Source organism: Monodelphis domestica, chromosome 2 (genome assembly GCF_027887165.1).
Source record: "Monodelphis domestica isolate mMonDom1 chromosome 2, mMonDom1.pri, whole genome shotgun sequence".
Lineage (NCBI taxonomy): Eukaryota > Metazoa > Chordata > Mammalia > Didelphimorphia > Didelphidae > Monodelphis > Monodelphis domestica.
Window position 1 is genome coordinate 143,527,184 of NC_077228.1, and position 13,273 is coordinate 143,540,456.

Genomic DNA, 13,273 nt, shown 5'->3' on the forward strand with positions numbered 1-13,273 from the left:
TCTCTCTATATCACATATTTACAGGGTAGGTTACTGAATCATAGAAAATTTGAGTATCTGTTTTGTCTAGTTACCTATGTCCATATTATGTAAAACATTGATATCAAAAAGAATGTGCTGCATTAAAAATAGTATTTCCTGACTTCTTTAAAGTAGTAACATTTCTTGCTAAACTTCTTTTTATATATTATAAGACAATTTAAATGCCATTTGTCACTAAATAATAATGAAATTCAGTGACATTTTTAAAACCCTTACCTTCCATCTTGGAATCAATATTGTATATTGCTTACAAGGCAGAAGAGTGGTAGGGTTTGGCAATGGGGGTTAAATGACTTACCCAGGGTCACACAGCTGGGAAGTGTCTAAGGTCAGATTTGAACCCAGGACCTCCCATCTCTGAGCCTGAATCAATCCACTGAGCCACCCAGCTGCCCTTGAAATTCAGTGAATATTGTATACATTTAACATGTAATGGAACTCTGGGTATTAACATTTTCCTATAAGGCAAAAGATTAGTTCTCTAATATATTATTTTCAAAGTTTTTCCTTAAAACTTTAATGATTGAGGAGCTCAAAGAGGTTTTAAAATTCTTACAAAAGCTGTGAATATGTCAATTACAGCTCCCCATATGTCTTTGTTCTTTCTTGCCTGTAAAACACAGGTAAGACCCTCTAAAGGAAATCAACTTAATCAATTTCTCTTCACTTTTTAATAGATAGAAAGTTCTTGTATATCAGTAGGGAATTAAGGCCTATTAGAAGTTCTTAATCTGTATGCTCTTATCTAACCTGTGATGTGAGATTTGGCAGAAGGGAAACCAGAAAGCACCACCAGCTAGATTCAAGTTTAATATTGATTCATTTGGGTTTTTATATACTTGATTTACTTGGCATACTATACTGTTACTCATTGCCTTTGTGTGGGTGTTCATTAATGGTTTCTGGGTGTAAAATCTTATCATGCAAAAATCAAATATTTGGTATAATAAAGAACTATCTATGATAGAATCTCAAAACTGTTTACTTATTTGTGGAAGAAATGAGTGGTGAAATATTTTAGAGTAAAAATGTATGTTTTGCCCAGATATTTTAAATGTTAAAATATAATGTTTAATTCTTTTCCTCTATTCTCTTTTAGGTATTAGAAGATAATGACTATGGCCGTGCAGTGGACTGGTGGGGTTTGGGGGTTGTCATGTATGAAATGATGTGTGGGAGATTACCATTCTACAACCAGGATCATGAGAAACTTTTTGAGCTAATACTAATGGAGGACATTAAATTTCCTCGAACTCTTTCTTCTGATGCAAAATCCTTACTTTCAGGACTCTTAATAAAAGATCCAAATAAACGGTAAGGCTCAAATCTCATTGATGAAAACGAAGTATATTCTTAAGAAGCCTTTCTGCCAGGATACCTTTCTTAAAAAACTGTAAGATGATACTTTTTTCTTCTAAGATATCAATCCAGAACATTTGCTTTTTTTGCCAAAGTCTTAGATTTCCTCAGTCTTCCCTACACCAGAAACATTAAATAGAGCATACTGAGCATCAATATTCAGAAAAGTTGTAATACCCATGTTGCTGCTCACTTGAGATTTCTTCATTGCCCCCATTATCTGATTTGTTTTAAGTCAGACACAGTATACAAGTTTCTGTGCTCTCTCCATTTTTGTGCTTCCTATAAGAGAACTATCCATCATTAACTTTCTACTCCAAATTACCTACAAAACAGATTATTTGAATATTGTGTAAAATGTTTATATATTTATGCATAATTTTATCTACATTCCCTATGTTTAATAAGCAGTTACCAAGTACCCACTGTGTGCCAGGCACTGAAGCTAAAATATAAGCAAGAAAGTCCCTGTCTTATGAAGCCTGTATTATATTGGAGAAAGGAAAGAGAACAGATTAAGTGTGTATATGTGTGTGTTTGTGTGTACATATATATATATGCACATTTATACACACACATATACACACAAAGTAAATGCAGAGTGTTGTCCAAGAGAGATGGTGAGGATTAAAAGCAACTACAGCAGGGGTTTTTGACTTTTTTCATAGTGTGGTTTCCTTTGACAATCTGATGAAGGAGATATAAGAATTATACCTTTAATGAAAAATATACATAGAATTATAGAGGAAGCCAAATGTATTGAAATAGTAAATTTTTAAAAAAGTTCATGGAAACCAAATTAATACCTTCTAAATGAACTTAGATTTTTTTTTAGTAGATGGACCTTCAGAGAACTTTGATGGGACCTGGAGATCTTAAGAATCCAAGATGTAGTGAAGAAAGAGTACAGTCCAGATGTGATGGACCATTTATGCAAAAGCAAGAGATAAAATGTATACAGAGAAAAAACAAGTAGACTGGCTTAACTGACTTATATATGAAGGAGAATAATATGGAGGAAGGGGGTAGCCTGAAATTGAAATTGAGTCCAAGTGTAAAGAACTTTTAAAAAAAATCTACCGGAGGAGTTTGTATTTTATATTCCTAGAAGAAGAAGAGCCACAGGAGTTTCTTGACCTTGTGATTGATGTGGTCATATCTGTTTTTAGAACTTCAGTTTGGCTGCTATGTAGAGTAGATTGTGAAGAGGAGGGAGAAAGTGGGCAGGTGATGGAACTAGATCATATAAGAGAGAAACGGATGCAGGAGATGCTGTGAAAACTTTGTTACTGATTAGCTATGGAAGGTAGGGAGGGAGAGCAGTTAGGGAATGGAAAGGAATAGTTAAAGATGATTTTGGGGGCAGCTATCCTGCTGAATGGAAAGAGGGCCAGACCTGGAGTTAGCAAGTTTCCTGCATTCAAATTGGCCTCAGATACTTCCTAGCTTTGTGAGTCTGGGTAAGTCACTTAACCCCAGTTGCCTAAACCTTACTGCTCTTCTGCTGTGGAACCTGTACTTAGTTATCGGTTTTAAAAATATAAAAAAGATGATTCTTAGGTTACATTTCTGGGTGACTAGATTATTGTGTCCTACCTTCAGTATAATTAAAGAAGTGAGGGAGAGGCAAGTGAGTTTTGGGAGAAAATTATAACAATAGCCAACATTTATGTAGGGCTTCAAAGTTTACAAATCTCTCAACAAATCTTTTTGACCTTCACAACTTGAAGGTAGGTACTATTATTGCCTCCTATTTTGCAGCTAAGGAAACTGATGCAGAGTTTAAGTATTTTGCTTAAGGGCCCCATATCTAGGTAGTATCTTGAGTGAGGATTTGAACTGAGATCTTTCTGACTCCAGATCTAGCTCTTTATCTAGTATACCAACTACCTTGTTGTAAAAAGGGTTTGTTTGGACATATTATTCATTCTGTTTATACCATTGAAATGATACCTCAGTTTTTCTAACTTTCTGATAAATTCTAAAATAATATAAAATTATCTAATTTTATCAGGCTTATGAAACATTAGCATACTTTCAACCTTTCTTTAGGATAAGAATTTGTATTTTATGACAGTATGGAAATTATATTTATTAGTATCTTTTATTATAGACTGACTTTATTCTCAGGTTCCCCTTAATTAGATCATGTTTTACAGATTTTAGTCCTTTGAATAACAATGAAAAATATTTCAGGCACACCATAGATGTTTGAAAACATTTGGAGAGTTGCATTTTATGAGAAAATGTACTGAAGAACTTGACTTGGATTTTCTTGGTTGGTACCTGTGCTTAAAGGTCATCCATCAGCATGATAAACTAGAAAGATTATTGGACTTGAAACCAGATTATATGATATCAAGGCCACATTCTATCATTTAAAGCTTTCTGATGTAGGGCAGATCACTTTTTAAGTCTCAGTTCTTCCTTCTATAAAATAAAGGTATCTATCCTACCAGCCTCACAGAGTTCATTTCAGATGAGGTCATAGTCACATACTTTGCAACCAAGAATAATCCTTAAATAAATCTAAATTAGTAATCCTTGGAGAATCAATGCCTATTCTTGAAAGTTGAAAATAAAGGAGAGGTCTCTTGAGAAGAATTTTGTAGTTCAATCTGTCCTGTGCAGCAAACTTCTCTTTCCAGATTTCAATACAAAGTTGATCTAAAATAACCTTAAAGTATTTTAAGCCTTCTGTCTAAACAATTCATTCATAGGTTGGCATAAGCTCATTAGTCTATAGCATCTGTCCTACATATTGATGGATATATATGTACACACACACACACACACAGAGAATGATACGTATATACATACACACATACATATACATATAATTTTAGAATCTTTTATTTATAGTCTTTTTTTGTGTGTCAAATCATTCTTAATTTGGCCATTGGCCACCACGTACATATGTGCATATGTATTTCTATGTGTTTTCTTTTAGAGCAACCTAGCCCTAGATTTGTCCTTTTTATCTTGCATAGTTTCATCTGTCCTCAAGATTGAAGACCTTTTTAAAGGAGAGACATAGGATCTTTACCTTTAGAGCAGGAAGGAACCTCAGAGGCCATCTACTCTAATCTCATTTTACAGATGGGCCCAGGCTGGAAGGTTAAATATGTCTTACCCAGCCATATAAGTACTAGGAAGCTTTTTACTATATCCCACTCTATCCTGTCTGGAGAAAAGGGATGCTGATACTTAGGTTTACCACTAAAGCCAGAAACGGGGATCACATGTGAAACTTGGACTTTTTATTATAATTATTTTTTAGTGTTACAAAATTGCAAAGAAGAAATAACAGTATAAAAATGACAGTGGATGTTTTTTTTTTAACTGAAATGGAGACCTTTTCATAAAAAAAATGATCTCATGTAAATATATCCTATAAACAAGGGGAATATTTGGCTTCTGAGATGTTTCTAAGTGTTGTGAATCCATAGTAATTGAATATTTCATTTGGGATCTGGATCTTGGGATCTATAATTTATGGATACTGAAAAAAGAATTTGTTAGATCTGAATGCCACAGAGTTCAAAGTATGCTCTTTTGAGAGGTTCACATTGGTATTTTTATCAGTGTTCAAAATTCTCTTTGGGGGATGAGGGGGCGGGAATTTCTTCCACCATTTGCAGATAAGCAACTTTTCTGCAACATGTAACCTGCATGTTCTTAGGGTCACTGAGAAGTTAAGTGACTTGCCTGTGGTCACCCAGACAATACATGGCAGAGGAGGGACTTAAATCTAGATCTTCCTGAAGCCATTTCTTCCAGCCACTAATCTTTTCCTTGCTACCTTTCTTATTTAATAACTAATGACAATAATCATTATCTGTAAGGTATGCAAAGCATTTTACATATGTTGGCTTGTTAGATCTCTAAATACCCTTGTGAGACAGATATGCCCATTTTACAGATGAGGAAAACTTGCCCAGGGTCACACAGATAGTAAGTATCTGAAGTATTATTGAAAGTAAGGTCTTCCCGATTCCAAGTCCAAAGCTTTGTACTGTGTCACCTACTTGTTTGCTATTAAAATTATATATATATATGTATATATATATATACACATACATATATATTTCATCAAATTTGGTGTGGTTTCACATTCTGAAGGTGTTCACTTGGATACTAAAGATTTTTACTTCTAGATTATTTGAGTATATTTGACATAATATAGCATATACATAGTCTGATGTTAAAGAATTGAAAATTCCTTGACACAGGATATCTTATAAGAAAATTTGTAGGTTTTGATATATCATATGTATAGGCTTACAACATCCACACCACAAAAATTGTAGAAAACTATTAACTAGTGAAAGGAGATGGAGCACATTTGAAGTAAATTCCTTTGAGTGTTTCTCAAAGCTTATTTCCTGCTTCTATCAAGGAATCTAGGATCTGCACCTCTTCCCAATTCTCCACCCCTTGTTAAAAATGCTTTTTATTGGAAATCATCTCAGGCTGTGAAAAGAGCCTGTCCACCTACCTTTGGCCTAATAATACCTTTTAGCCTTCCATGATATTCATATAGAAGCTAATTCTTTAATTTCCCTCTTATAAATATAGTGTGCTCATAATGCTAGCTCTTCCCTGAACCTTGAAGAGACAAAATACCTTTAAAAAAAAATTCCCTCAATTCCTTTCTCCTTTTATCCTCCCTATATTCCTGATATTTCTGAGGATAGTCTAGTTTCAGCTTTTTCACTCTCTTCACAAGTTCAAATTAGACAATTTAATGATAGCAGCAAAATTATTTAACATGTGATTGTAAAGTAATCATACTGGTTTTCAAGGATGATGTAGTAAATTAGTTTTGAATGCATTATGACTTCTGTTGCCCAGACTAATAGTACCTATAAAAATTTCATTCAGTTATAACTTGGTTTGTATTTGAACTATATTTTTCAAAGCATATATTTGTTATCACAGTTACACTGCTAGGCATAAGCAACACTGTTGGTGTCAGCAACAACAAACATTTATTAAGTGTCTTCTGGGTGTAAAACACTGTGCTCAGCATTGAGGGCATCCTTATGGAATAAACAGTCATTTAAAATCAATTTCTTGCCCTACTATATAAATCTTCCTTTAACCATAATTTTTGTTACTGTGGTTAAAATGTTTTCGTTTATTCATCTACTTCAAAACAGTAATAGTATGTATGAATGTGAGCCAGATATTATTCTTTGAAAAGTAAATTAAAATCCTAATATGAAAAGTAAATTAGTTTTATTTCTAAGTAATACCCTTTAATTGTTTTATTTTACCCTGATATTCAACCATCATTAATGACCCCTATCATCTCAAGTCAAACATGCAATATATGTAACCAAGCTGTGTTTTGATGTGAAAATGTGGGATTGCAAGGAGAGAAGAAAGAAATGTTGTCTATGTTAATTTCTTTTATGATTTTTAATGTATTATGTTCTGGGTAGGTGCATACTAATAGTTTGTTCAGTGGTAGACTATTATAGTCTAAGTGAAACTTTCTTTGTTTTTATGGTTAATGTTTACTTAATCTTCTTTCTCCCTTGATAGCCTTGGTGGAGGTCCGGATGATGCAAAAGAAATTATGAGGCACAGTTTCTTTGTTGGAGTAAATTGGCAAGATGTATATGATAAAAAGGTAGGAAATGTTTATGACAGAATGTTCAGTTTTGGCTAATATACTGAAATGAATGAATTGCTAATTTATGAAAGAATGTATTATTTTGTTTGCTTGCAAAATAATGGTATTGATAATTTTGAAACTGAGATTGAAATTACCACTTAATTTCTTATCCACTTCTCTTTGCAGTTCATGATTTGGATGAGTCCCCAAATCAATTTTTTTCCTTACATGATGAATATAATCAAATAGTTGATTGTTCTCTTGCTGATATAAGAGGAATTTGTTGATTGACTTCTTTTTTATTTCTGATTTGGGAGCTTCTGTTTTGAAATATTAAGCACCAACAAAATTAAATCTAATTATAAAAGTTTTTCATCATCATCTGGGTATTATTATTCTTTATTTTTAAAGAATATTATCATCTTGGCTTAAATTTCTAGATCGGAGATAGGACATGACTGCTCTCATTTGCTTACATGTACCATTCGTGTGTCTTTTTTGTTTTTTTGCAAGCCCAGGCAAATTTATGTTAATATATAGTCTCATTTTTCTCACTTTAACAGATATACCTCCTGTGCTGTCAATAATTTTTTTGTGTGTGATTGAAGGGGAAAATTGTTCCTGTTGTAACTTTTATCTGCATAATTTTACTTTTAGGACATGAAGAATTTAATTCAGGAACCTATTTCACCATTTATTATGGAAGTATTTCTAATAGTTTTGACATTTTGATTTACAGAAACCCTTTTTTTAATAGCCTAAAGTGGAAACTCTACAAATTTAATAGGCCTTTTGCAATTCTTATTTAATTTTTTATTATATTTATTTCAAACTGCTGCCAGTTTTTCATCTTTTAAAAATGTCGACTATTTATTTATTGGTTTGTTTGTTTGTTTATTTTATTTGGTCAATTTCAAACATTATTCCTTGGTTACAAAAATCATATTCTATTCCTCCCTCACCTCCCCCTGCCCTTCCTGTAGCCAACGCGCAATTCCACTGGGTAATATATGTGTCCTTGATCAGAAACTATTTCCATGCTGTTGATGTTTGCATCAACTAGTTATTTATTAACATTTAAATGAGTGTATTTTATGTGTCAAGTGTTTTCATTTATTTGTGTATACAGAAAAGCTAGAGAGATATCATCTATTATGAGCACCTGCATTGCCACAGTAAAATGTCATTACTGTTCATTAGTTTGTATTATTGTAGGCAGTAAAAGATGCTGTGCTATCCAACTTGTTCCCCATCATTGGTGAAATAAAGCAAAGACACACGGTCATCCCATATTATGAAGATGTGCTCAAATATGTTTTGAGACCACTAGTATCATCTTAAGACCCTCTTCCAGGAATTTCTGTGCATAAGTTATCTTCATGAGTTTATTTATTCCACAGGGATAGATAGAAAAGATTGTATAGTATTTTAACCAAATCAATACAACTCAAAAGAAACAAAGTGGGAGGCTAGTTCTATGCCCCAGAAACCTTATTTGTAGTCAGAGATTTTTATCAGGACTAAAGTTGGAAGCTTCCCCTGAATTCTATCATGTTAGCATATCTTGTCCAAATGGTAAAAGTTGAAAACTTAACCAAGGAATATAGAGTATGTCTTTAAGGGGTTACAGTGTTGATAGCACTAATGTGTTTTTTCCTTCATTAACTGCTTATATTACATGGCAAGTTGAGATAAGTACCAACAAGGTCTAGGAAGAGCGCCAGAACGCTAACAGTGAAGGGAGGCCTACTGCAGCACAGAATCACTGGACTGTATTTGTTCAGAGTAGAAGCAGCAGCAGGCTGAGTAGGCAAAGGGAGATGTTGAACACTTATAAGGAGATTATGCAAAGGATTGGCAGAAGGAATTCTCTAAGGACCTACTGTTTAATGATGTGGTATGGTTCTAAGTGGTTTTTAGGTATAGGACCCCTTATTAGAGCAAAGGCATTGGGTATTTGTAGGGAAAAGAAATACAGATCCTTCATTGAGTAGCTTTGTCCAGGAGACCAGTAGATTAAATGGAGACCTGACCTCTTTCTTGGCCAGGCTTTTCTGTAGTTAGCTTCATGCTAACCAAGAAGAGCAGCAGTAAGGTGTCTTCTAAAGTGGAGAATGGAGACAGAGATGATGGAAAGTGTGAGCGAAGGTTCTAGGGCTGTGTTTCATTTTTCTGTAGTCGGCAAGAAATTAAACTATGAGTATTCTTATGATTTAAATAGCACATTATCTTGATTTTGCTAATAAGAAAGGTATTCCCTAGGTTTAAATTAGTTTCTTAATTATAGAATTAACCTTTTTTAACACAAGGACACATTAGAAGTGATTTATAAAATCAATTGATTTGATTTTAAATGAATTTAGAATTTAATTAAAAATGAATTGATTTTATTTAGATAAACAATGATTGTGAGCTTTGTCTCTCCCCAGATGGCTTGCTTTATAAATAGGTGCTTGTTCATCTGTAGATTAGTATATTCAAATTTACTTTTTTATATTTCATTAACAAGGCATTATATTAAGGTAATTAACATGTTTTGTTGGTTTATTATGAGGTGTTTAAAGGACAAATACATAGTTATTGCAGATCAATCTTGAAATCAGACCTCCATATTCTCCCCCATTTTGACCCCTCTTCATATCATATGGGGAGAGGGAGGAAAGGGAGATAATCTTTTTTTTTAACATTATTTTATTTGGTCATTTCCAAACATTATTCATTGGAAACAAAGATCATTTTCTTTTCCTCCCCTCCCCCCTCTCCCATAGCCGACACGCGATTCCACTGGGTATCACATGTGTCCTTGATTCAAACCCATTTCCATGTTGTTGGTATTTGCATTAGAGTGTTCATTTAGCTTCTCTCCTCAGTCATATCCCCTCAACACCTGTATTCAAGCAGTTGCTTTTCATCGGTGTTTTTACTCCCACAGTTTATCCTCTGCTTGTGGATAGTGTTTTTTAGACCCCTGCAGATTGTTCAGGGACATTGCATTGATACTAATGGAGAAGTCCATTACGTTCGATTGTACCACAATGTATCAGTCTCTGTGTACAATGTTTTCCTGGTTCTGCTCCTTTTGCTCTGCATCACTTCCTGGAGGTTGTTCCAGTCTCCATGGAATTCCTCCAGTTTATTATTCCTTTTAGCACAATAGAATTCCATCACCAGCATATACCACAATTTGTTCAGCCATTCTCCAATTGAAGGGCATCCCCTCATTTTCCAATTTTTTTGGCCACCACAAAGAGTGCAGTTATGAATATTCTTGTACAAGTCTTTTTCCTTATTATCTCTTTGGAGTACAAAACCAGCAGTGCTATAGCTGGATCAAAGGGCAGACAGTCTTTTATTCCCCTTTGGGCATAGTTCCAAATTGCCCTCCACAATGGTTGGATCAATTCACAACCCCACCAGCAATGAATTAGTGTCCCTACTTTGCCACATCCCCTCCAGCATTCATTACTTTCCTTTGCTGTCATGTTAGCCAATCTGCTAGGTGTGAGGTGATACCTCAGAGTTGTTTTGATTTGCATGTCTCTGATTATAAGAGATGTAGAACACTTTTTCATGTGCTTATTAATAGTTTTGATTTCTTTGGCTGAAAATTGCCTGTTCATGTCCCTTGCCCATTTATTAATTGGAGAATGGCTTGATTTTTTGTACAATTGATTTAGCTCTCTGTAAATTTGAGGAATTAAACCTTTGTCAGAGGTTTTTATGAAGATTGTTTTCCAATTGTTGCTTCCCTTCTGATTTTAGTTACATTGGTTTTCTTTGTACAAAACCTTTTTAATTTGATGTAGTCAAAATTATTTATTTTACATTTTGTGACTCTTTCTAAGTCTTGCTTGGTTTTAAAATCTTTCCCCTCCCAAAGGTCTGACATGTATACTATTCTGTGTTCACCTAATTTACTTATAGTTTCCTTCTTTATGTTCATGTTATTCACCCATTCTGAATTTATCTTGGTGTAGGGTGTGAGGTGTTGATCCAAACCTAATCTCTCCCATACTGTCTTCCAATTTTCCAAGCAGTTTTTATCAAATAGTGGATTTTTGTCCCAAAAGCTGGGTTCTTCGGGTTTGTCATAAACTGTCTTGCTGAGATCATTTACGCCAAGTATATTCCACTGATCCTCCTTACTGTCGCTTAGCCAGTACCAAATTGTTTTGATAACCACTGCTTTATAGTATAGTTTGAGATCTGGGACTGCAAGTCCTCCTTCCTTTGCATTTTTTTTTTCATGATTTCCCTGGATATCCTTGATCTTTTGTTCTTCCAAATGAACTTAGTTATGTTTTTTTCTAATTCAGCAAAGAAGTTTTTTGGTAGTTCAATGGGTATGGCACTAAATAAGTAAATTAATTTGGGTAGGATTGTCATTTTTATTATGTTAGCTCTTCCCACCCATGAGCAATCAATGTTTTTCCAATTGTTTAGATCTAGTTTTAACTGTGTGGAAAGTGTTTTGTAGTTGTGTTCTTATAGTTCCTGTATTTGTCTCGGCTAGATTCCTAAGTATTTTATATTGTCTAGGGTGACTTTAAATGGTATATTTCTTTCTAATTCTTGCTGCTGAAATGGGTTAGAGATATATAGAAATGCTGATGACTTATGCGGGTTTATTCTGCAACTTTGCTAAAGTTGTTGATTATTTTGAGTAACTTTTTGGTTGATTCTATAGTATTCCTTAAGTAAACCATCATATCATCCGCAAAGAGTGATAACTTGGTCTCATCATTGCCAATTTTAATACCTTCAATTTCTTTTTCTTCTCTAATTGCTACTGCTAGTGTTTCTAATACAATGTGAAATAATAGAGGTGATAATGGGCATCCTTGTTTCACTCCTGATCTTATTGGGAATGCATCTAGTTTATTCCCATTGCAGATGATGTTTCCTGATGGTTTTAGATATATACTGTTTATTATTTTTAGGAAAGGCCCTTCTATTCATATACTTTCTAGTGTTTTCAATAGGAATGGGTGTTGTATTTTATCAAAGGCTTTTTCTGCATCTATTGAGATAATAATGTGATTTTTGTCAGTTTGCTTGTTAATGTGGTCAATTATGTGGATGGTTTTTCTAATATTGAGCCATCCTTGCATTCCTGGTCTGAATCCTGCCTGGTCATAGTGGATGACCCTTGTGATGACTTGCTGGAGTCTTTTTGCTAGTATCCTATTTAAGATTTTTGCTTCTATATTCATTAGGGAGATTGGTCTATAGTTTTCTTTCTCTCTATTTGACCTTCCTGGCTTTGGGATCAGTACCATGTTTGTGTCATAAAATGAATTTGGTAGAACTCCTTCTTGGCTTATTCTGTCAAATAGTTTGTTTAATACTGGGATTAGTTGTTCTTTGAATGTTTGATAGAATTCATTTGTAAGTCCATCTGGACCTGGGGATTTTTTCTTAGGGAGTACTTTGATGGCTTCTTCAATTTCTTTTTCTGAAATGGGGTTGTAAAAGTAATTTATTTCTTCCTCTTTTAGTCTAGGCAATTTATATTTTTGTAAGTATTCATCCATATCACCTAGATTGCCATATTTGTTGCCATATAATTGGGCATAGTAGTTTTTAATGATTGCCTTAATTTCCTCTTCATTAGAGGTGAGGTCTCCTTTTTCATTTTGGATACTGTCAATTTGGTTTATTTCTTTCCTTTTTTTAATTAGACTGACTACTACTTTGTCTATTTTATTTGCTTTTTCAAAGCACCAGCTTCTAGTCTTATTTATTAAATCAATAGTTCTTTGACTTTCAATTTTATTAATTTCTCCTTTGAGTTTAAGGATCTCTAATTTAGTCTTCATCTGAGGATTTTTAATTTGTTCACTTTCTAATTTTTTAATTTGCATGCCCAATTCATTGACCTCTGCCCTTCTTAATTTGTTAATATATGAACTCAAGGATATAAATTTCCCCCTGAGTACTGCTTTGGCTGCATCCCATAGGTTTTGAAAGGATATCTCATCATTGTTATTTTCTTCAATGAAATTATTGTTTCTTCTTCACCTCATCTTTCATCTGCTTTGCCTCATCTTTCATCTTCTTTGCCTCATTTTCCAGCTGGTTGATTTTGGCTTTCAAGACAATATTTTCTTGTTTTAGTTCAAGTGCCTCTGTCCAGATGACTTATCTTAGTTTTTAAATTCTTTTCCAAATTGTCTTCAGCCTCTCTTAATTGTATTTTGAATTGCATTTTGAGTTCTTCCAAAGCTTGTATCCAATTAGCTGGGATTT

At 33.8% G+C, this 13,273-nt stretch overlaps 1 protein-coding gene across 9 annotated transcripts in view; it reads left to right on the forward strand.

The window, feature by feature from the left end:
* The window catches only part of AKT3 (AKT serine/threonine kinase 3), a 443,431-nt gene that overhangs the window by 381,879 nt on the left and 48,279 nt on the right, over positions 1 to 13,273 (forward strand). For all 9 annotated transcript variants that reach the window (XM_056814176.1, XM_007481547.3, XM_056814178.1 and 6 more), the window contains 2 exons: positions 1,142 to 1,356; positions 6,952 to 7,039. In XM_056814176.1, the coding sequence (XP_056670154.1) occupies positions 1,142 to 1,356; positions 6,952 to 7,039 (303 nt within the window). The remainder of the gene's footprint in view (positions 1 to 1,141; positions 1,357 to 6,951; positions 7,040 to 13,273) is intronic.